We start from the raw sequence: 25,440 nt of genomic DNA, 5'->3' as shown, positions 1-25,440 counted from the left end.
CAAAAAGGTAACTTTAAAAAAAGTCTCGTAATTATGGTGGAAAAGTAGAGTGACTTGGGAATAGAATTTCAGAATTGAGGGACTTGGCAGCTGAATGTATAGTCACATGTGGCAGAAAGTTGTATTTAGCTTTCAACAAGGGGCCACAATTAGAGCACCATACTTTAGCAGGTCAAAGTTTTTGAACACATAATAGTGATGGTGAGAGGTGTGGTGTGAGAAAGGTTTGAGAGCTATGGTGAGGTACAGGGATTTCGAATTCACATTATGTGAACTCCTTTGCTTTGTTTATTCTCGGAAATGTATTATCTTCCAGTTCTTCAAATTGTATTCTGAATGTTTTATTTTGTACTCACCTGAAGAATTCATTGGAATCATCTTGTCACCAGGGGTTTTTTATCAACCACACCGCCTATTTTGATATCTTCATGCTTTTGGCAGTACTTAGCATTCCTCACACTGGCAAATAGAGTGGATGGCTTTGTTCTGTTCTGAAATTTTGAGATTTTCTCTATTCATAACCCAGCACATTGAAAACATTAGTTCAATATGCTGCTGTAACTTCAGTAAACTTTTATGTAAATTTATTCAGAAATTTCTGATCAGCTCTTGGAGTGTGCAAACAATGCCTCCATTTAATTATCAAATAAAGATGGTGCCTGTTTGTTGAAAAGATCTTTTTAGGAGTAATTCTGTTCATTTATACAGTACTCCATCAAAATTCTGAAGCATTAAAACATCTGTAATAGGAACTATTCCTAAATTGTTCATGTCAATTCTGGGTAAAGGTGACCAGATCACCATATCTCTCCCTTAATAAATGTTTCCATGTTGAATGTAGAAACCTTGACAGTCCAAAAGTCCATTATTGTTAAAAAGAATTTTTCAGCAGAATTTGTGGAGCCGTACAAAATAAAAATAGGCTCCTTGACCCATAGCATATACTGTATCCAAATAATCAAAAACCCATCTATATTACTTCCCTTTTCCAGCACTTAGCCTTTTATGTCTTAGTGATTCAGATGGTCATCTTGGCAGTATTTAAATTTTGTGAGAGTGCCTATCATCACGTTCCTCTCCACCAGATTGTAAACAGCTAAGTGGAATAATCTTCCTTGGATCCCATCTAAAGATCTTACCAGTTACTTGAAATCTATGCCCACTGATTTAATACGTCTCTACCATAAGCAGCTGGTGTATATCTCAAGTCCTGGTTATGTGACCACTGACACCAGGCAGACAATCTCTGAAGAGTATCTATAAAGGCTGGGGTCACTCATCTTGTAAAACACTGCCCAGAAGAAGGTACTGGCAAACGAGTTCTGTAGAAGAGTTTGCCAAGAATAATCATGGTCATGGATAGACCATGATTGCCCACGTCAAATGGCAGGGCACATAATTTTGATGATAATGATGAGGAAAGGTTCCTTACTATATACTCAGTGTATTGCACAGTTCAATTGTATACCTCATTCAGGTGTCTATAGCCACCTAACCCTCCTTAGAAATCTAACACAGCCTCATAAGTCACTCCTCATAACTGAAACACTTCATCCCAAAAAAAATCGTAGTGAATCTTTGTAGAACCTTGACCAGTGCAAATTACAACCTACCTAGAATACGGCAACCAGAGCTGTACACCATACTCCTAACTAATGTTTTATAAAGTTTTACATTCTCGTTTTGACTTTTATGTCCTAGCTAAGTATCACATAAGCTTTCCCAACCATTTTCAGGTTTCCTTAAAGTTCACACCAAAGTCCTCTGTTCTCAGCTCCCCCCCCCCCCCATTACCATTCACTGTGTGGCTGAGTCTTCTTCATCTTCCTGAAGTACTTCAACTTCTCCTTAGCAGAAAGAAATTCCATCAACTATTGCTCCACTCATCTTACCAATTCCTCAATACTATCTTGTAGTCTTGAACAGTTCTGATAACCATCAACATCATCACCAATTTTCCAGTCATCTGAAAACCTATTAATCATACCTCCTACTTCAATATCCAAATTATTATTGTATATAATGAGTAGTAACATATACAGTACAACATAAATCCCAGCATGGATTCCTGTAGCACATCAGTATCACAGGGTTGCAATCACAAAAATAACCTTCCATCATAAGCCATTGCCAACTTGCTCTGAATCTCATAGGCTCTTACCTTTAGACTCCCAAGTGTGATCTTGTCAAAGGGCTGATTGAATTTCATGTAAATTATATCAATTTCATTGCTCTCATAAATGCATTCTGTAGCCTCTTTGAGAAATTCTAGTTGGTGAGACAGGACTTTCCCACTAACAAAGCCATGCTGACCATCTTTGATTTATCCCTGATTTTCCAAGTGCAGAAGCTTTATCGTATCACCATTGATATTCAGAGCATTTTAAAGGAGACCTTAAATATTATGTTGTAAATTCTCTCCCTCTCCCTCCCCTAGGCACCCCGCCCCACCCCACCCTACCCTAACCTATGCTGTCAGCTTATTTGTGATGTTTTTTTTCCCAATACATCACCTATCTGGAGCAAATACAATGATTATTGCTTTGTGGCAGACTTTCACTTTTAACATCATTCCCTGCTAAAAAGAGTAACTCATGTCTTTATCAAACTGCAATCATATTTTCCTTAAAATATTTCTTTTTTTTCTTGGGCATTGATCAGTCATTTTCCTGGAACTGACTTACCTGAGACTTCCTGTAACACGGTGCTGAAATGTGACTCTATGAATACTGTTAAATACATGTCATTTTATATTCTCACTAATCATCCTCAAGTCCAATAAACAGAGAAAATATTTTACTAAAAGTAGCAACATTCTTCAAATTATAACAATAATTTCAATAGCATGTCAAATTATGATTAACCTAACCACTTTTAAAATAACCACATTCTATTTTGTTCAGTTTGTGTTGTGTTCACTCACTGACAGCTAGTGATGAAACCTGAGGTCAGGACATATGACAAAGCTGGAGCTCAAAATACCCCTTTATTCAATAAAACCGCTCAACTACAAAAATCTCAAAACCTAACTGTACATCTCAAAGCACGACTATTTAAATAGTTTACCCAAGAACAGTTGAGATGTTGATAGGAACAATGACCAGTCAGGGAAATTCAGCCTGGGATTGGTTGTCAGTTGACCAATAGGTGTTCATTGTTTTGACTGACCATCACACCACCCTCTTGAAGATGATTACCTGTAGGATTTGAGCTGAGAATTGACTTGGATTGGAACAACCGACTTATGCTGGTGATTAGTCCTCAGTGGTTGCAGGCTGTCACTTTCTTGTTACGATGGTGCTTGTGGCTGTGCTGGCACTGGTGGTTGGTTTGGCTGGGGTAAATCCAATCCTTCCAGGAGGAGATTAAGGTCCATGTCAGTGTTTGATGATCTGCCCGACAAACGTGCCTTTAGGAGTACATGGCCACTACTAGTTGATGTAGCAATGCCAGCGAAGTCTGACTACGATAATTCCATATACAGCACTTTCCCCATTTGTTTGACAATCTGCCCTTATACCCAGAGGTCTTGCCCCTGCGATATACTCTGACCCACACTGCAGTTCTGGGCTTGAATGACTGAGATCTGTGTGGCTGCCTTTGTGCACCTGACCAAGAACATTTGAGATATTGATGGGAACAAGGATCAATCAGTGAAAATCAGCCTGGGATTGGTTGTCAGTTGACCAATAGGTGTTGGTTGTTTTGGCTTGTGGTAACAGTTTGAAAGAAAATCAGGACAAGCTATTGTCAGGGAGTAGTGCATGAAGCAAGCAACACACATCAAAGTTGCTGGTGAACGCAGCAGGCCAGGCAGCATCTCTAGGAAGAGGTACAGTCGACGTTTCAGGCCGAGACCCTTCGTCAGGACTAGCTGAAGGAAGAGTGAGTAAGAGATTTGAAAGTTGGAGGGGGAGGGGGAGATCCAAAATGATAGGAGGGGGAGGGATGGAGCCAAGAGCTGGACAGGTGATTGGCAAAAGGGATACGAGAGGATCATGGGACAGGAGGTCCGGGAAGAAAGACAAGCGGGGACGGGGGAACCCAGAGGATGGGCAAGGGGTATATTCAGAGGGACAGAGGGAGAAAATGGAGAGTGAGAGAAAGAATGTGTGTATAAAAATAAATAACAGATGGGGTACGAGTGGATTATCAGAAGTTAGAGAAGTCGATGTTCATGCCATCAGGTTGGAGGCAACCCAGACGGAATATAAGGTGTTGTTCCTCCAACCTGAGTGTGGCTTCATCTTTACAGTAGAGGAGGCCGTGGATAGACATGTCAGAATGGGAATGGGATGTGGAATTAAAATGTGTGGCCACTGGGAGATCCTGTTTTCTCTGGCGGACAGAGCGTAGGTGTTCAGCAAAGCGGTCTCCCAGTCTGTGTCGGGTCTCGCCAATATATAAAAGGCCACATCAGGAGCACCGGACGCAGTATATCACCCCAGCCGACTCACAGGTGAAGTGTCGCCTCACCTGGAAGGATTGTTTGGGGCCCTGAATGGTGGTAAGGGAGGAAGTGTAAGGGCATGTGTAGCACTTGTTCCGCTTACACGGATAAGTGCCAGGAGGGAGATCAGTGGGGAGGGATGGGGGGGACGAATGGACAAGGGAGTCGGGTAGGGAGCAATCCCTGCGGAAAGCGGGGTGGGGGGAGGGAAAGATGTGCTTAGTGGTGGGATCCCGTTGGAGGTGGTGGAAGTTACGGAGAATAATATGTTGGACCCGGAGGCTGATGGGGTGGTAGGTGAGGACCAGGGGAACCCTATTCCTAGTGGGGTGGCGGGAGGATGGAGTGAGAGCAGATGTACGTGAAATGGGGGAGTTGCGTTTAAGAGCAGAGTTGATAGTGGAGGAAGGGAAGACCCTTTCTTTAAAAAAGGAGGACATCTCCCTCGTCCTAGAATGAAAAGCCTCATCCTGAGAGCAGATGCGGCGGAGATGGAGGAATTGCAAGAAGGGGATGGTGTTTTTGCAAGAGACAGGGTGAGAAGAGGAATAGTCCAGATAGCTGTGAGATGAAGTGCATGAAGCAATATTTGAGTGTTTGTGAAGGCTCTTCATATTCACATCAAAGTCCTCTTTCATCTGTTAATTAAACATACAGTATGTTCATATATCATTGATTCCCCAACCACGAATCATTTTGTTACATCAATGTTTTCATTTGAGATCAATGACTAAAGTAGTTTTGAAAATCACAAGTTTTTCCGTTAATATTTTATATTTAGAGTCTTGTGTCTCTAGAATTTTATTACAAAAATATTTGGCCATTTTCAGCCTCTTGGTGAAAAATGCCTATGCATTCAATATTTAGAATTGTACATCTGGTTTTGGTTTTCATTTCACATTGTTTCACCAAAGGTACAATGCAAGTTGCAGCTGTGTGTGAGTTGCTTTCTTATTTTGTGGGATTTATGAGCATAAAATGGTGTTAAATGCTTTTCTGATTTTCATATAAAAATTTGCAACAATTAATCATTTTCTAATGAAGCATTTGTTTTTAATTCCTAGAAACATTCCATGAGTTTGCTCTGAGACGCCCAGAATATGCCAAGTTGTTTACCACATACTTCGACCTTCAGGAGTACTTATCATCACAGACATCAAATACTGATGACGATGATCTAGAAAAACCAAATAAAGTGCAGCCAGTTGCTTCTGATGATAGCTTTAACAGCTCTGACAAAAAAGAAGACTAAGCTTGAATTACTGCATTATATTCTGAGAAGGAGTTGCGAAATCTCAATTTTTATTTTTTGGCAGAATTCTGAGATTCCTGCAGTAAAATATGCCAGCTTTTAATTTGTTATTGTACAAAGTGATGGTGTTCTACCATCTGTGATGTTTCTTCCTATTCATATATTGGCATTTTTTAATCAAATGCACACAGAAAGACCAACATTTTTCCTGAGTATTTTAATTTCATTTTGTTTAAATTAAAAACAAGTCAGAACCTTGCATTTACAGTATATAATAATTTTAACAAATTCTACGGCTTTTCGGCAAATAAGTAAATACAAAAATTAAATGCTGAGTAGGGATTAGGAAGCGTTATCAAAAGCTTCACCAAAACTTTGAGAAGGCATTTGGAGGTGGAGAGGTAAATCAAAGGGTTTCAGTAGGGAATTGCTGAGATTGCTACTGAAGCAGTTGAAGACTTTTCATATGAACAATGAGCAAACAGAATATTTACAAGTTTTCATTGATAAGCTTCAGTGAAATTTCAGTATTTTATGATTTAATACAAGTCCAGATCCTACTCTTAAATAGACTAAATGAATCATAACTTCTTCGTGTTTTATTCTGATGTTTAATTGGCTCACATTTCAGTTATGATGTTATTGTGCCTTTATGCAAAAAAACCTAATTATTGTAGGTAGATAATATAAATGAACAACAAATTAATCTGAGCAACCTACTCAAATTAATATATATTAGAAAAGATCAATTTTGTTAAAAATGTGTTTGCAGCTATACTCAAAGTCAAGATCAGCAAAGGTATTTCTTGACTGCTGAATTGGATTGCCAGCCTCTTTAGTTCTTCTCTATATTCTTTGGTATTGAAAACTTTTTTTAAAAAATGGATGTAGATAGCTGTACCATATAAACTATACCTCAGCAAACCAAGATTAACCTACATTTTCTTTTATAATGACAAGAAATATATTTTCATTAATTCATTTAGTTTCTCATTGCCAAATCACCTGTTCAATTTCACAAAAGGTAACTCTCACGGATACAGAGTAAAGAAGAACCCAAGCTATCATGCAGTGTTTATTGAGTTTTGACAGGGCTTATTGACTTTTAAAGCAGACTCATATTTAGAACATATTTTTCTGTGTGCATATTGATCTCAAAATCATTCTCTCTCCTAAAAAACATAGCTACATCCCAAATTTATTGGGAGCTAGAAAACAATCATAAAGCAGGATTGACTAAGTTTTAAAGGGGAAATGCTGCAAAATCAAGTTATATTAACAGCTCATATCTAAATTGCAGCATGTCAATAGGAAAACTTTGTGACTGATGTTGGTACTACATAAATTCATGAGGAGTTTTCAAGAAATGAAAAGATATTGTTAAGTGAAGCATTCCGGGCTAATTTTTACTAAAGAATTGAAGGCTTTTTACTGGAAAAGTTCACAAAGCTAACAACCACTTACGTTACTTTTCCTTGCTTTATTGCATAATGATGCTGCTTTGCAATGTTCAAAGTTTAGAAACTAAACAATAATATATGATTTAAATGTAAATAAATACTTCGGTGATTTTACTCTGATTGTTTAGTGTGTGATTTCTGCATCTGAATCAGTAAATGAATTGAGAACCTTCAGTCCTGAAGATGGGGCTCAGCCTGAAATGTCGACTGTTTATTCATTTCTATGGATGCTGCCTTACCTGCTGAGTTCCTCCAGTTTGTGATTATGTTCCTGTGAATTTCTATGTTGCTTGAAAGTATGGTGGTAATAGTTAAATGCTGTCTTAGAAAAATGTCACTGAAACACACAGGTTATGAGTTTGGTGCAACAGCTGAAAGGTGAAAAAAAGGCAGGAACATAGCATATATGCAATACAGTCAGTCCCCAAACTCCATTCCAGAGAGCTGTCCATAAACTGATTTCTTCATGTCAGACACATTATTTTCTACAATAACTCGTATTGTATCAAGCTACCTGCACTTGTTATAATTCCTCCACTTCATTAAATAATTACCCTGGTATTGCCCAATCCAGTCTTTAATGAGTGCCATGAAATATTTTTTATTATTTTTATCTTGAGAATCCTTTAAATTACACGCATATGGAAACAGTTCCAAAAAGTAGGATATCTTCAAAAGTTCATTTATAACCCAGAATGCCCCTATGTATGTAATTAAATGTGCATGTACGATCACTTAGGTTGTATCAGTTGAGTTTTTATTGTGTTGTGTTTTTATTCAACCTGGAACCTATTGTATAATCTAATGAGTTATACCTTTAAACAGTGTGAATGTATTTCAGAGTATACAGTATATCAGTTAATTATTCCGGCAATAGAATAAACCAAAGAACACAAAATAATCTCTAGATGCTGGGATCAAAGCAACACTCACAGCACACTGGAGGAACTCAGCAGGTCGGGCAGCGTCAGCGGAAACGATGAGTCGACGTTTCAGGCAGGAACCCTTCATCAGGACTGAAGAAAGAAGGAGGGGGAAGGATTTGAAGAATGCTTGTAGGTTCAGTTGAAAAACCAGTAATTTGAAAAACAAAGGGGTGGGGGAGGGGAAGCAGGGACGTCATAGGCAGGAAAACAATGGGTAGTAGAAGAAGGAGGCGGAACCACGAGGGAGGTGATAGGCAGCTGGGGGAGGGGGCGGAGTGAAATAGGGATAGAGGAAGGGAGGGGGAGGGAATTACTAGGAGAATTCTATGTTCATACCAAGGGGCTGGAGACCACCTAGACGGTATATGAGGTGTTGCTCCTCCAACCTGAGTTTAGCCTCATCATGGCAGTAGAGGAGGCCATGTGTGGACATATCTGAATGAGAGTGGGAAGCAGAGTTGAAGTGGATGGCTACTGGGAGATCCTGTCTGTTGTGGCGGACGGAGTGGAGGTGCTCAACGAAACGGTCCGCCAATCTGCGTCGGGTTTCACTGATGTAGAGGAGGCCGCACCAGGAGCACTGGATGCAATAGATGACCCCAACAGACTCACAAGTGAAGTGTGGCCTCACCTGGAAGGACTGTTTGGGGCCCTGAATGGTGGCAAGAGAGGAGGTGTAGGGACAGGTGTAGCACTTACACTTACAGGGATAAGTGCCGGGTGGGAGATCTGTGGGGATGGACGTGAGGATAAGGGAGTCGCGGAGGGACCAATCCCTGTGGAAGGTGAAGAGGGAAAGATGTGCTTAGTGGTGGGGTCTGTGGAAGGTGGCAGAAGTTGCAGAGGATAATGTGCTGGATCCAGAGGCTGGTGGGGTGGTAGGTGAGGACAAGGGGAATTCTATCCCTGTTGTGGTAGCAGGAGGATGGGGTGAGGGCCGAAGTGCAGGAAATGGAGGAGATGCGGGTGAGTGCATCATTGATGACTGTAGAAGGGAAACCACGATTAAAGAAAGAGGACATTTGAGATGTTCTGGAACGGAAAGCCTCATTCTGGGAGCAGATGCGTGGAGGAAAGCACATCTTTCCTTCTCCACCCCTCTCTGCTTTCCACAGGGATCAGTCCCTCTGCGACACCCTTATCTGCACGTTCATCCCCACAGATCTCCCACCCGGCACTTATCCCTGTAAGCGTAAGTGCTACAGCTGTCCCTACACCTCCTCTCTTGCCACCATTCAGGGCCCCAAACAGTCCTTCCAGGTGAGGCCACACTTCACTTGTGAGTCTGTTGGGGTCATCTATTGCATCCGGTGCTCCTGGTGCGGCCTCCTCTACATCGGTGAAACCCGACGCAGATTGGTGGACCGTTTCGTTGAGCACCTCCACTCCGTCCGCCGCAACAGACAGGATTTCCCGGTAGCCACCCACTTCAACTCTGCTTCCCATTCCCTTTCAGATATGTCCATACATGGCCTCCTCTACTGCCATAATGAGGCTAAACTCAGGTTGGTGGAGCAACACGTCATATACCGTCTAGGTGGTCTCCAGCCCCTTGGTATGAACATAGAATTCTCCAACTTCTAGTAATTCCCTCCCCCTCCCTTCCCCTATCCCTATTTCACTCTGCCCCCTCCCCCAGCTGCCTATCACCTCCCTCATGGTTCCGCCTCCTTCTTCTACTACCCATTGTTTTCCTGCCTATGACGTCCCTGCTTCCCCTCCCCCACCCCTTTGTCTTTCAAATTACTGGTTTTTCAACTGAACCTACAAGCATTCTTCAAATCCTTCCCCCTCCTTCTTTCTTCAGTCCTGATGAAGAGTTCCGGCCTGAAACGTTGACTCATTGTTTCCACTGATGCTGCCCGACCTGCTGAGTTCCTCCAGCGTGCTGTGAATACAATAAACCAATTATTGTTTCAGGAAGCTTAAAATATTTAACTGAAAAAATATTACGCCATTATGGCTGCATGATTATATTCTCCATTTTGTTGACAACTACTTTGAGTTGGTTAAGCTTCACGAGTTGAAGCTTAACTTCACGAGTTGTTGGCTTAGCAAAGACCTCTCTGCCTTTTTCAGCTTTCTCTCTTGTGCTTAACTCCAGGAAATAGTTCAAGTTGGGAGGAATTTGATTTTAAGTTTTCATGTTCTGTTGGATATTAAAGAGAAGCATGTATCCAGCCCATTTCCTTAGTTTATTTTTTTCTACTTCGATTATGATGTGGAGTTTAATTGGGATTTCAGCAGTCATCTTGTTATGAAATTGGGTGATAAAGCTCATCTCAAAATTTTAATGTATATGTGCAACATAAGTATTCTATTTTTTTCTGCATTTTTACTAATTTTCAGGTTATAGCGGCCATTGGGAAAACCATCGTCCCTAACTGGCCAGGAGAGGGTAGTTGTGAGCCATTTTCTTGAAATGCTAGCGATCTTCCAGTGAACCAGGCCTAGTGAGTCGTGAGTTCCAGGTATTTATACGCAGTGAAAATGAAGGATAGGCTAAATATTTCCAAGTCAGAATAGTGTATGGACCGGAAGGGGGACGATTGTGTACGCATGCACTTCTCCCCTAGTCCTCCTTAGTGGTGGTGGTTGTGGATTTGGAACGTGCTTCTTGAGTAGCCTGGTTGAGTATTGCAGTGCATTTTGTCAATGGTACACATACTGCAAACACTGATGGAGGGAATAAATGTTCAAGGTCGTTGGTGGTGCCAATTAAGCAAGTTGATTTGTTCTGGATTGTGCTGAGCCACTTGAAAGTTGTTGATGCTTCATTCTTCAGGAAAATAGAAGGTATACCACTATAGTCCCGAGTCATGATTGTAATTGAACATAGAGGTGTTCATTGGTGTGAGGGCTTTGATGGACAGGAAGATCGATCAATCCCAATAGGCTGCCCACCTTCTGACTTGATCTTGCAGCGTTGGATTTTGTGGCTAATCTATTTGAGTTTCTGGTCAGTGTTGACCCACAAGATATTGATGGTGGGGGAGTTAGATGGCAATGCCTTAAAACGTCAAGTGTAGGGGTTTTGACATGTTTTTGACATGACATTCAGATTAGGCAATATCTGGATGCCCCCAGGATTTAATTATAACATAATGAAATATAACTGCATATATTACTGTGGATGTTTTGTATTCTAATATGATTACAGTGCGTGATACTGACTTTTATTCAATGCAGCTTAACATGACAGTCTCAACAGGGAGTTCTTTATAAAATTTAAGATAACTTTAAAGTGCTTTGTATTTAAAAGGTATGGGGGGCAGTGTTGAAGTGGCTAAATTAGTGATCATTGATTAGTGGTCATTGCTTGGTACCTGAACGTAATAATCATGGTACAACTAAGTGGCTTTCTTTCCCACTTCAAAGAGCATTTCAGAGTCCCACTTATGTCAAGTTTCCTCTGCTGAATAAAATTAATGTGGTACAACAATTCAGAATTCTATTGTGGTTATCAGTAATAAGAATTTTAACCTTAATTCGAAATTAAGTGAAATCAAACTGAATTCCACAACCATCATAATGGTATTTGAACTCTGGTTTCTGGATTGTTATTCTGGGTCCGCAGATCACTAATTTAGCCACTGCACCCCACCATACCTTTTAAAACCAAAATGTATGTTAAAGGTAAGTTATTTTACAAGGGTTTTACAGTATCACGCACTGCAACAATCATATTAGAATATGAAACAGCCGCAGTAATATATAGATATGAATATGCAGTCATACTGCATTTTGTGACATAATTATATCCAGCAGGCATACAAATATTGCCTCAAATGCAAGAGTAGGAATTTATTAGCATGAAAGTGACATAATAATAAATGTCTTGAGCATGCAAAGATCATCACCAAAGATGCAGCAATCTCTTCACTCACTTCCTGTGGTAACCTGGGAGTATTCCATCTGGGCCAGGGGACTTTTCTATCCTAAGTTTTTTCAAAAATTCCAGTGATCCTCTTTTGTAATCTTAACATGTTCCAGCATATCAGTCTGTTCTATGCTAGCTTCACATTTGTTAGGTGTCTTTCACTGGTGAATATTGAAGCAAAGTTGTCCATTAAGGACCTGCTCTGACTCGAGGCATGTTTTCTCTTTTATCCCTGATTGGTCTACCCTCACTCTCGTCATCTTCATGTTCTTCACATACATGTAGAACACCTTGCAGTCTTGCTTAGTCCTAATCACCAATGCCTTCTCATGTCCCCTTCTAGCTCCCTTAAATCCCTTCTTAAGCTCTTTCCTGGGTACATTATAACTCAAGAGCACTGTATGATCCTTGATTCCTCAAACTTAAATATACTTCCCTCTTTAACCTTGACTAGATGCTCTATATCTCCGTAGAGGGGAGCAGTAGTGATAGGGGACTCAGTAGTCAGGGGAACACACAGGAGATTCTGTGGACATGAACAGCACACCTGAATGGTATGTTGCCTCCCAGGTGCCAGGATCAGGGACATCTCGGATCGCGTCCACAGCATTTTGGAGGGGGAGGGAGAGCAGCCAGATGTCTTGGTACATATTGGTACCAATGGCATAGGAAGGAAAAGCAAAGGGGTCTAGAAAAGAGAATTTAGAGAGCTGGGCAGAAGACTGAGGAGCAGCACCTCCAGGGTAGTAATTTCTGGATTGCTGCCTGTGCCACGTGCCAGTGAGAATAGAAACAGGATGATCTGGCCAATTAATGTCTGGCTGAGAAGCTACTGCAGGAGGCAGGGCTTCAGGTTCTTGGATCATTGGGATCTCTTCTGGGGGAGGTATGACCTGTACAAAAGTGATGGGTTGCACCTGAACCCAAGGAGACCAATATTCTCACAGGCAGATTTGGTAGAGCTGTTGGGGAGAGTTGAAACTAATTTGGGAGGGAAATGGGAACCCCATGAAGGTGCTTGCTAAGCAACCTCCACATGTTCATGGTACATTTCTCCGAGTATATCTGTTCCCAATTTGCGCTCCAAATTTCCTGCCTGATGTCATCATAATTTGCCCTGCCCCAGTTATATACTTTTACGTATCACCTGCTCCCATCCCCGTCAAATGCTATGATAAAGGTCAGGATTTGTGGTCCCCAAAATGCTCACTCACCAAGAGGTTTGTCATCTGACCAGATTCATTGCCCAGTACTAGATCTAGTATGGCCACTCCTCTAGTTGACCTGTCCAAATATTGTGTCCAGCATTCTGGACACACCTAACAAATTCTTCCCCATGTAAACCATTTGCATTAAGGAGATGCCAATCAATATTGTGTATCAGGAATGATCCTGGAATTAAAAACCAGTGTTGGGCAAACTATTGGAGAAAATTCTTAGAGGATTTACAAGCATTGGAGGTGCATAGTCTGTTCAGGGATAGTCAGTGTGGTTTTGTGAAGGGCAGGTCATGTCTCATTAGCCCAAATGACTTTGAGGAATGAGACAAAACAAACTGATGAAGGTAGAACAGTGGATGCGGTGTAAATGGAAGGCATTCAACAAGGGTGATGTGGGGGTGGGGAGGAGAGAGGAATTGTAATGTTTCAGATTGAGACTCTGCAGCAAGAGATCAAGGTAATGTTGCTTTGTGTGACAACACAAAACAGCTGTTTTTAACAACTCTTGTCTTTCAAGTCAATATACTGCAAATGAAATTAGGAGAAAAGCAAAAATGGGCACCATTGGGTCAGCACCTTACCTTACTCAATTGCACAAGATTAAACTAACAGGGCAGGAGTCACAACGCAGCAGTCAAGTCTGAGATCTTTTCATTTTACTTGGGAAAAAAAGATGCAGAGAGCTTAGAGAAAATGTTAGAGCTTGGCAATTATTGTTATGACTTAATCAGAGAGATGAATGTTAGAATCTTGTATTCAGTTCTCAGTGAAAGCTATTTACTTATTTGAACATTATATTTGGTGTCATCAGACATAATTTATTAATTTAGGACTTCAATGAAGGAAGCTTATGATGATCCAGAGAAGAGGTGTTGTCTTCAATCACAGGCCACATTCATTGTCACATAATGGACAACAGTTATACAGAATACGTTTTACATAAATTAAAAGTCACAGATGTCATCAATCAGAAATACTCCAAGAGCAGATGAAACCTTTGCCTAAATTTTGGCCTTAATTGTTCAATGTTCTTGAAAGAAAGCCAGTGTGTTTTTTCACATATTGTAACTATTTCCTAATGTTATAATCTTACTTCCAGAAATACAGATATTATGCTGAAGAAACTGATACATAATGTTTAATGTTTATTTCAAACTCCTTGGAATTTCTCTAAGCCCAGTGGATCCCATTAAAGTCATGTTATGCATCCAAGTTTTATTCACTAATGCCCTTTATACAAACCTAGTATAGCCATCTGCTGCTTTTGGTAAAATACTTGCTGTTGTATTCTAACAAAACAAAATTTAAACCATAAGATATAGGAGCAGAATTGGGCCGCTTGGCCTATTGAGTCTGCTGTGCCATTTCATCATAGCTAATCCATTTTCCCTCTCAGCCCCAACCTCCTGCCTTCTCCCAATGTCCCTTCATTTCCTGACTAATCATGAATTTATTAACCTCTGCCTTATGACTTGGCTTCCATAGCTGCTTGTGACAATGAATTCCACAGGTTCACCACTTCCTGGTGAAAGAAATTTCTCCTCCTGTCTGTTCTAAAAGGTCCCAGTATTCTGAGGCTGAAGCCTCTGGTCTTAGACTCCCCCACCGTAGGAAATAACCTTTCCACATCCACTCTACCAAGGCTTTTCAACATTCGATAGGAAACAATGAGGTCACCCCACATTCTTCTGAATTCCATTGAGTAGCGGCCAAAAGCCATCAAACGCCCCTCATATGACAAGCCTCTCAATCCTGGAATCATTTCTGTGAACCTCCTTTGAACCCTCTCCAATAGCAGCACATCCTTCTTTACATAAGGGGCTCAAAGCTGTTCACAATATTCCCAGTGAAGCCTCACCGATGCCTTATAATAAGTATATTCCCCTCAATAATAATTATGCTGTTTTGGAGACTGTTGTGGGGGATGACCTCCAAGGAGAATGCCATGGAGACAGGGTTACTGTCACTGAGCAAGGGTCCATGGTGAAGAGGGAGAAGAGGGAAGCGGTAGTGATAGGGGACTCAATAGTCGGAAGAACAGCCAGGAGAATTTGTGGACGTGAATGAGACTCCTGGATGGTATGTTGCCTCCCAGGTGCCAGGGTCAGAGACATCTCGGATCACATCCAGAACATTTTGGAGGGGGAGAGAGAGCAGGCAGATGTCTTAGTACATATTGGTACCAATGACATAGGAAGGAAAAGCAAAGAGGTCCTGAATAGTGAATTTAGAGAGTTAAGAATAAAGCTGAGAAGCAGGACCTCCAGGGTAGTAATTTCTAAATTGCTACCTGTGCCACACACCAGTGAGGGTAGAAACAGGATGATTTGTTACTCAGATATAGAATACAGAATTTATTTAAATCTTACATCCATCCCACAACGTGAGGGGGTAAAAATCTTTGCATTACGACTCTGTCGCAATGTACAGACTTGTGAATTTAAAAGTCTAATGAATTGTAGAAAGAGGCTGTTCCATAGCCTGTTGGTCCTCGCTTTAATGCTGCAGTACCGTTTGCCAGAAGGAAGCAGCTGAAGCGGTTTATGGTTGGGCTGACTGGTGTCTCCAATGATCTTCCAGGCCTTCTTTGTGCATCTGCTGCTGTAAATGTCCTTAATGGAGAGAAGTTCACATCTACAGAAGCACTGGGCTATCCGTACCACTCTCTGCAGTGCCCTGCGATTGAGGTTGGTGCAGTTCCCGTACCAGGAGGTGATACAGCCAGTCAATATGCTCTCAATGGTGCCCTGTAGAAGGTCCTGAGGATTTGGGGATCCATGCCAAACTTCTTCAGTCGCCTGAAGTGGAAGAGACATTGTTGTGCTTTTTTTTGCCACAAAGCTATGTGTACAGTCCAGTTGAGATCATCAGTGATGTGTATACCGAGGAACTTGAAACTACTCACCCTTTCAACTGCAGACCCACTGGTGTTGATTGGGTGAGCCTTTCTCAGTTCCTCCTGCAATCCACAATCAGCTCTTTTGTTTTTCGGACACTGCGTCAGGGTGTCGACCTCTCCTCTGTAGGCTGTCTCATCGCTGCTGGAAATAAGGCAATCGAAGTCGTGTCGTCTGCGAATTTGGTCAGCAGGTTGGAGCGGTGTGTGGCAGTACAGTCGTGGGAGTAGAGAACATAACCCGGGGGGGAGGGGGAGCACCTGTGTTGAGGGTCAGAGGGGTGGAGGAGAGGGAGTCCATCCTTATGACCTGTTGGTAATCTGACAGGAAGTCTAGGATTCAGTTTCATAATGTGGGGTGAAAAGCTGATGTAGGGACAGGACTTTAGGTTCTTAGATTATTGTGATCTCTTCTGGGGGAGGTATGACCTTTACAAAAGGGATAGGTTGCACCTGAACCCAAGGGTGACAATAGACAATATTCTTGTGGCCACGTTTGTTAGAGCTGGTGGGGAGGATTTAAACTAATTTGGAAGGGGGATGGGGACCGAAGAGAAGGGACTCAGAATAGAATGTATGGTTAAAAAAAAGCAAAGATAGCATGCAGTTATACTGTCAGGAAGGGCAAGCAGATGATAGGACAAAATTGCAGCCAGCAGGGTGAGTATCAGTGCATTAGGGATGCAGAACCAAAAAGGGTAGCAAATACAGTAGTCAGTGTTATAACTCAATGCACAGAATATAAGATATAAAGTAGATGATCTTGTTGCATGTTTACAGATTGTCAAATATGATGTTGCGGCCATCACTGAATTGTGGCTGAAGGATGGTTGTCGCGGGGTGCTGAATGTCCAAGGTTACATATTATATCGTAGGGATAGGAAGGTAGGCAGAGGGATTAGCATAGCCCTCCTGGTAAAGAATGTTATCAAATCAGTAGAAAGATGTGATATAGGATTGGAAAATGTTGAACCCTTGTGGGTTTGGTTAAGAAACTGCAAGGGTAAAAGGACCCTGGTGGCTGTTAACAGTAGTTGTGATGTGGACAACAGATTACAATGGGAAAAAGAAACTGTGTGGTAAAAGGGCAATGCTATGACACTCGTGGAAGATTTTGACATGCATGTAGATTGGGAAAAATCAGGTTGGCAATGGATCTCAGGATAGCGAATTTATTGAATGCCTACAAGATGGCTTTCTAGAGCAGTGTTTCATTGATCCTGTTTGGGGATCAGCTATTCTGCATTGGGTGTTATGGAATTAACCACAGGTGATTAAGAAGCTTAAGGTAAAGGGACCCTTAGGGGACAATGATCACAATATGATTGAGTTCAACTTGAAATTTGATAAGAAAGTAAAGTCTGACGTAACAGTATTTCAGTAGAGTAAAGGAAATTACAGTGGTATGAGAGAGGAGTAGGCCAAAGTAAATTGAAAGAAATGCTGGAAGGGATGACAGCAGAGCAGCAATGGCTTGAGTTTCTGGGAAAAATCAGGAAGATGCAGAATAGAAGTATTCCAAAAACAAAGAAATATTCAAATGGCAAAATAGTACAACCATGGCTGACAAGGGAAGTCAAAGCTAATGCAAAGCAAAAGAGAGGGCAAACAACAAAGCAAAAAAGAGCAGGGAGACGGAGGATTGGGAAGCTTTTAAAAACCGACAGAAAGCAACTAAAAGAATCATTGCAGGGAAAAGATAAAATATGAAAGCAAGCTAGCAAACAATAGCAAAGTGGATAGAAAAAGCTTTTTCAGGTATCTAAAAAATAAAAGAGAGGTGAGAGTGGATTTAGGACCACTAGAAAATGAGGCCAGACAAATAATAATAACAGGGGACAAGGAGATGACAGATGAACTAAATGAGTATTTTGCATCAGTTTTCACTGTCGTAGACACTAGCAGTGTGCCATGTATTGAAGGGCGAGAGGGCAGAAAAGTGAGTGTAGTTACTATTACAAGGGAGAAGGTGCTCAGAAAGCTGAAAGACCTGAGGGTACACAAGTCAACCAGACCAGATAAAGTGCACCCGAGGGTTCTGAAAGAGGTAGTGGTAGTGATTGTGGAGGCATTAGTAATAATCTTTCAAGAATCATTGGACTCTAGCCTGGTTCTAGAGGATTGGAAAATTGCAAATGTCACTCCACTTTTTAAGAAAGGAGGGAGGCAACAGAAAGGAAATTATAGACCAGTTAGCCTGACCTCAGTGGTTGGAAAGATGTTGGAGTCAATTATTAAGGATGAGGTTATGAAGTACTTAGAGACAGAGAACAAGCTAGGACAAAGTCAGCATGGTTTCCTTAAGGGAAAATCTTGTCTGAAAAACCTGTTGGAATTCCTTGAGGAGATTGCAGGTAGGATAGTTAAAGGGGATGCAGGTGATGTTGTACGAGGGGTGATTGATAAGTTCGTGGCCTAAGGTAGAAGGAATCAATTTTAGAAAACCTAGCACATTTATTTTTCAACATAGTTCCCTCCTACACTTAGTCCAGTGGTCATGGAGCATACGGATCCCATCTTTGTAGAAGTGGTCCACAGCAGGGGTGATAAGTTTGTGGCCTAAAGTACAAAGAGATGAGTTATTAACTTCAAACTTTCTGCATGATCACTCAAAGAGTTGAACTACACGTGCATGTAACGAGAGCGTCTTGGACCTCCAGGAGGTCCACAGCAGGGGTGATTGATAAGTTTGTGGCCAAAGGTAGAAGGAGATGGGTTATACAGCTCTTGTTACATGCAGATGCAGTTCAACTCTTTGAGTGAAAATGCAGAAAGTTTGAAGTTTCTCCTCATCTCCTCCTACTTTAGGCCACAAACTTATCAATCACCCCTGCTGTGGACCACTTCTGGAGGTCCAAGACACCAACTTCTACAAAGAAGGGATCTGTATGCTCCATGACCTCTGAACTAAGTGTGTAAATGTAGGAAAAATAAATGTGCTAGGTTTTCTAAAATTGACTCCATCTACCTTAGGCCACGAACTTATCAAGCCCCCTCGTATATTTGGACTTTCAGAAGGCCTTTAACAAGTTGCCACACATGAGGTTGCATACCAATTTAAGAGCCCATGGTATGACAGAAAAGTTACTGGCATGGTTAGAGCATTGGCTGATTGCTAGAAGGCAGTAAGTAGGAATAAAGGATCCTTTTCTGGTTAGCTGCCAGTGACTCGTGGTGTTCCGCAGGGGTCAGTGTTGGGACCGCTTCTTTTTATGGTGTATATCAATGATTTAGATGATGGAGTAGATGGCTTTGTTGCCAAGTTTGCAGATGATAAAGAAGATTGGTGGAGGGGCAGATAGTTTTAAGGAAACAGGAAAGCTGCAGAAGGGTTTGAATTAGAAGAATGGGCAAGAAAGTGGCAAATAAACTACAATGTTGAAAAATGCACTTTGGTAGTAAAAATAAATGTGCAGACTATTTTCTAAATGGGTGCAGGGAAATCCAGAAATCTGAGCTGCAGAGGGACTTGGGAGTTTAAGGTTGACTTGCTGAGGCTTTATAAGGCACTGGTGAGGCTTCACCTTGAGTACAGTTTTGGGCTCCTCATTTAAGAAAAGATGTGTTGGCATTGGAGAGGGTTCAGGGAAGGTTCACAAGGATGATTCCAGGAATGAAAGGGTTATCATACGAGAAACGTTTGGTGACTCTGGGCCTGTACTTGCTGGAATTTAGAAGGATAAGGAGGATCTCATTGAAACCTTTCAGATATTGAAAGGGCTAGACAGAGTAGTTGTGGAAAGGATGTTTCCCATAGTAGGAGAGTCTAGGACAATAGAGTACAGCCTCAGGATAGAAGGGTGTACATTTAATACAGAGATGCATAAAAATTTCTTTAGCCAGAGGGTAGTGAATTTGCGGAATTTGTTACTACAGGCAACTGTGCAGGTCAGGTTGTTGGGTGTATTTAAGGCAGAGTTTGATAGGCTCTTGATTGGCCATGACATCGAAGGTTACAGGGAGAAGACCAGGGTGTGGGTCCAAGGAGGGGAGAACACTTTTTAACCAACAATGCTACGTCACCCCCTCTGCTTACCTGCCTGTCCTTTCAAATACAATGTGTATCCCTGGATGTTAAGATATTAGCTATAATCTTCTTTCAGCCATGATTCTGTGATGCCCACAATGTCATACATGCCAATGTTTAACTGTGTTACAAGTTCCTTTACCTTATTCCGCATACTGCATGCATTTAAATATAACATCTTCAGACCTGTATTCATCACCCTTTTCAATTTTGGCTGCCTTTTACATTGCAACTCATCCTGTTGACTGCAATTTTTACTTATCATCTGCCTCTCTTTGTTAGCTGCCTCACTACACACTGCCTCTGTTTGTAAATCAACTACCACATCCTCAGCAGAATCACTCCAGTTCCATCTCTTTGCCAGTTTAATGTAAACCCTCCAAAACAGCTTTAGCAAACCTGCCCATGAGGATATTGGTCCCCTTCGGGTTCAGGTGTGACCCATTCCTCAGATTGTACCTTTCCCAGAAGAGATCTCAATGATAAATAAATCTGAAACTATGCCCCTTGCACCAGTTCCTCAGCCAAACATTAATCTGCCAAATCATCCTATTCTTAACCTCACTTCAACAATGGCCACTACGCTTGCCCCTGGCTTATTTTGATCTGCTTTTCCTGCTCACTGATTGGGCACAGTCTAACTCTTAGTGTTACACGCTTTCAGACTTTTGTCTCTTCTGCCCGATGGGACCAGGGTAAAATAGAGAATGCCCAGGTGGGTGGGAGCTCACTGAGGCAATGAGAAGTATAGACAAAGTCCATAGAGAGGAGGCTAGTTTCCTTAGCCTTGCAGTCACAGGCAGAGCATTTGCTCTGCCTAAACACGCAGACTGACAGCATGTTTTCTATGGTGCATCAATAAAAATTGGAGAGGGTCAAAGGAACATGCTGCATTTCTTTAGCCTCCTGAGCTGTTGGTGAGCCATCTTGGCCATGGCATCTACGTGTTTGGAGCAGGATAGATTATTGCTGATATTTACTCCTAGGAATCTGAAACTTCCAACCTCTTGACCTGAGCACCTTTGATATATACAGGAGAATTGCACCAACCCACCCACCCCTTTTCCTGAAACTCTTTTGCTGACATTGAGGGAAAGGCTGAGAGGAACATACCAAAAGCAGGAATAACATTGAATGCACTTTAATATTTAATTGAAATTGCTATTTATATTATACATTGAAAGTTAGATCATCTCCAAGACTGGCTCAAAAATGACTGGTGAAGCGATGGATATGTGAGAATTTAAACATTTCTTTCAGCGGTTCCCTAATTGAACGGGAGGTGGCACTAAATGGTTGTAGCAAACTTTAAACGTTGCCGCTTGCACTGCGTCCGTCGAGGTTGGAACGGAAAAAAATTACGAGTATTAACAAAAAAAGGCATCATTCCGTTCACCAGGTTAAAGGAAAAGACCAGTAGTAAAACAGTAGAAGTTTTATTTGACCATATTTAAGTTTACTGTATGTTATTCTGTTCACTATACAGTAAATAAATGAAACGCCTGATTGTTTAATCCTTGCAAATTGCGACAGGACTGTATTCAATCATTTCTGGCGGGGCTTTAGACAAAATTGTGAGCCCCTGCCTGCACGGGCTCAACGTCAAACTCGTCAATTTGAAATAAAATACCTAATACGTACAGACACAAGGGGCTGCAGATGCTGGAATATGGACCAAACAAAATGTAAACCTCCGAAGGAGCCCAGCGGGCTGGACAGCATCTGTGGTGGGAAATATCCACGGCATTTTAGTCAAGCCTCGTCCGAAAGGTCCAGATGAAAATTTCTCGATTGAAACGTTAATTGTCCATTGCTCTGCACGTTCAAAGTAGTGTGTTTCCAGGCGGGAGGGTGGATGTTCCGTGTCCTGACCACGGCAGAAGAACTTTCTCTGTTCTTGCTGTAGCAGTGCCTGATTTGATTCTTCAACGAATAGTTAGTTATGATATGAGTGCATTTTCATCCTGGAAACTTTATAACAGTAAACTGATGTAATGGAGATGTCAACATGCATAGATGATAGCGTTACATTGATAGTCACTTCCAGTTTTGGATTACAATGCATCCATGATTTTCCGGGAAGATGAGTGCTAATGTAAAGAGCGCTAACGGATAGGCTAGGGGCATTTCCTTGTACTTCGGAGAGTAGGAGGCTGAGGGGTGTTTGGGATTGACCTTACAGAGGTGTATAAAATCATGAGCGGCACCGACACTGCTATTTTCCCAGTGCAGAGGTGTCTAAAGCTAGAAGACTCTGGCTTAAGGTGAGAGGGGAAAGATTTTAAATGGAACTGAGGTTCTTTTTTAAAAAAAAAAATCCGCACTAAGCGTGGTGGGAATGCGGAACGACCCGCCAGGAAAAGTGGAGGAGTCCGGGTCAGTTGCAATGTTTAAAGGGCATTTGAAAAGCAGCGTAGATAGGAAATTGGCCAAATTGAACCAGCTCAGTTAGTCAGTGGACTAGTTGGGCGGAGAAGCCTGTTTCCGTGCTGTATGTCTCTCCCATTGCTTCTTGTTTTCAATATAAGCTGCTGTCTTCTTCCCCACCCCAACCCCCTCTCCTTGACCGGCCGCGCATCTCTCTTCTGCTCGGGGGTTTATCTCTGGTGACAGAGGGAGGGAGGGTATGCAGCTAAACAAGGACAAGGCGAGACACTTCCTGCGGGGGCCACCTACCAACACACGGGACGGGTGCTGCCAGTCCGGGCCTAGCCGACCTCAGCCCTTATAAAATACAAAATTCAACCCAGTCCTTTATCAAAGTATATGTACGTCACCATATACTACCCTGGGATTCTTTTTTATGTGGACGTTCAAGGTAGTTACACAAAAAACCCCGCAATAGAATCAACAGCGCTTCTTTCACCTCAGACGGTTGAGGAAGTTTGGTCTGGGCCCCCAAATCCTAAGAACTTTCTACAAGGCCACAATTGAGAGCATCCTAACTGGCTGCATCACTGCCTGGTATGGGAACTGTACTTCCCTTCATCGCAGGACTCCGCAGAGAGTGGTGTGGACAGCCCAGCGCATCTGTAGATGCGAACTTACCATGATTCAGGACATTTACAGAGACAGGTGTGAAAAAAGGAACCGAAGGATCATTGGGGACCCGAGTCACCCCCAACCAGAAACTGTTCCATCCAGGAAACGGTACGGCAGCATAAAAGCCGGGACAGCTTCTTCCACCAGGCCATCAGACTGAATAACCCAAGCTGATTTCAGAGTATTTCTGTTACATTGACTGTTCTATTTATTATAAATTACTATGATTGCACATTGCACATTTAGACGGAGACATTACTTAAAGATTTTTACTTCTCATGTATGTGACGGATGTAAGAAATAAAGTCAATTCAATTCAATTAAAAGCTGCGCACAAAGATGAACGAACAGAAAGTGCACAAAGACAAATAGTGCAAATAAAATGAATGAATTAGTATTGAAAACATGAGTTGTACAGTCTTTGAAAGTGAGTCCATAGGTTGTGCATGAGCTCAGTGCTGAGGTGAATAAAGGTATCCTGACCATTGAACCTAGTAGTGTGGGACCTAAGGCCCCATACCTCACAGGTCGCCTCTTCACAGTCAGCCGGGTGAAGGGGCGATGCCTCGTTGCCGAGCTGATATCTATTTTAAATCACAGTGGAGGCTTAGGGGGTATCAGAGGGGCACTGAGATCACCCTAACCGCTCCACGTGGAGCACAAACTGGCTCCCAGTATATCGCATAAAAGATATTCCAGGCTTAAACAATTATTGTTATTATCTAATCAATGACAATGCTGATGTTCGGTTTGGAGAGAGATATGAATTAGTAGACCGTTCAGTTCTGGAAATTAATGGCTCCTGTAGTTGGTTATTTCTCCCACACGGTGGGGCAAACGCCTGTTTTATTAAAGGGTACCCGGTTGGAGAAAGCAGCAAACGCGGGGAGATTTATCCTGTGTTGTAAAGCGAGCAAACAAGGATATAATGAGGAAGTCCTGTGCGAGCTAACCAACTGTTTCTCCTCCAGCCATGGATTGACGGCTCTGACATCCTGACTCCGAAATGACCTTTCTCCCCTCTAACAGCCAGTCAGACAGACGGCGAAGAACTCAGTGCTAAATAAATTTCCAATACTTCGGCCAAGCAAAAAAAAATATAAATATGGAAATAGGGACGCGTTTTCAACCTTGGATACCGTCATCCTTTTTAAGGAATAACTTGCTTTGTACGCGGGATGCACAATAACGTATATGTAGTCAGAAATGACTGCAGATGCTGGCATGTGGAACAACAATCTGCTGGGAGATCTCGACAGGTCGAGCAGATCAGCAAATGGAAAGGAACAATCTACGCTTCGGGTCGAAAGGCCCGCGGAGTTCCTCCAGCAGATTACTTGTTACACTATATATGGATTGCTAAACCATTCCAATAAAATCAGAACCGGGATTTTAAATCTTCTGAGCTGTACAAAGAGCACTTGGTTTTCCCAGAGCAGTTACTTCTACTCAATGGTACAAAACTTAGTTATTAAGTTTTAAAAACGTCATTGTTAAAGTGAGTTTTCAACCCATTCAGCTTTTTCTGAAACAGTTCAGGTAGCATTTTTGACGTTTCGCCTGTTATTATAACTCACGTGAGCTAGGTATCCCTGGACGCCTTGTGCTTCAATGTGATGTACATATGACATTAATCAAAAGGCTGCATTGATAATGTTTCTGAAAAGATCTATCCACAACAATTCATACTTTTTTTCTGTTTCAAAAGATTGTCTTCATCACTCAGAGCTTCGAGTTCTCCGGTATCATGAACTTCCTTTAACTGAAACAAGAAGAGGCTGGAGAGACTCGGCAGGTTAAGGAACTTCACAAACAAAAGAAAATCTGCAGATACTGGAAATCCAAGCAACACACACAAAATGCTGAAGGAACTCAGAAAGCCAGGCAGCATCTATGGAACAAAAATACAGTCGACGTTTCGGGCCGAGACCCATCGGCAGATTAAGGAACATAAAGTGGTTTCAGGTCCCGAATCTTTTCAGCGTCTGCAATCATTATTAAAATCTTCCTTCAATAGAGATAGTTACCATCTTTGCTACAGTCATAGAGTCAAAGAGCAAGCACTGTAACACAGAAACAGACCCTTCTATTGTTGGAATCTATTATTCAGTCTATTCCCATCGACCTACACCTGGACCATATCCCTACACACCCCTCCCATCAAAGGTTGTGAGCTGTTCAGTTGAATATTACTGTATAATCAACTGAAAAGTTCGGAACTTTTTCCACCTGTGTATCACCAGAATGTGGGCATCGCTGGCTAAAGCGGCGTTTACGCCCTTTAGCA

The 25,440-nt window shown here is 41.9% G+C and overlaps 1 protein-coding gene across 1 annotated transcript in view; it reads left to right on the top strand.

The window, feature by feature from the left end:
- The window catches only part of lpcat2 (lysophosphatidylcholine acyltransferase 2), a 91,028-nt gene extending 83,762 nt beyond the window's left edge, over nucleotides 1-7,266 (top strand). Inside the window, exon 14 of the mRNA XM_063067436.1 lies at nucleotides 5,515-7,266. Coding sequence (XP_062923506.1) covers nucleotides 5,515-5,702 — 188 coding nt within the window. The 3' untranslated portion in view covers nucleotides 5,703-7,266. The remainder of the gene's footprint in view (nucleotides 1-5,514) is intronic.
- The last annotated feature ends 18,174 nt before the right edge of the window (nucleotides 7,267-25,440 follow it).

The sequence above is a fragment of the Mobula hypostoma genome, chromosome 14 (genome assembly GCF_963921235.1).
Source record: "Mobula hypostoma chromosome 14, sMobHyp1.1, whole genome shotgun sequence".
Lineage (NCBI taxonomy): Eukaryota > Metazoa > Chordata > Chondrichthyes > Myliobatiformes > Myliobatidae > Mobula > Mobula hypostoma.
Note: the sequence above shows the minus strand (reverse complement) of the source record. Positions and strands in the feature narration are given on the sequence as shown.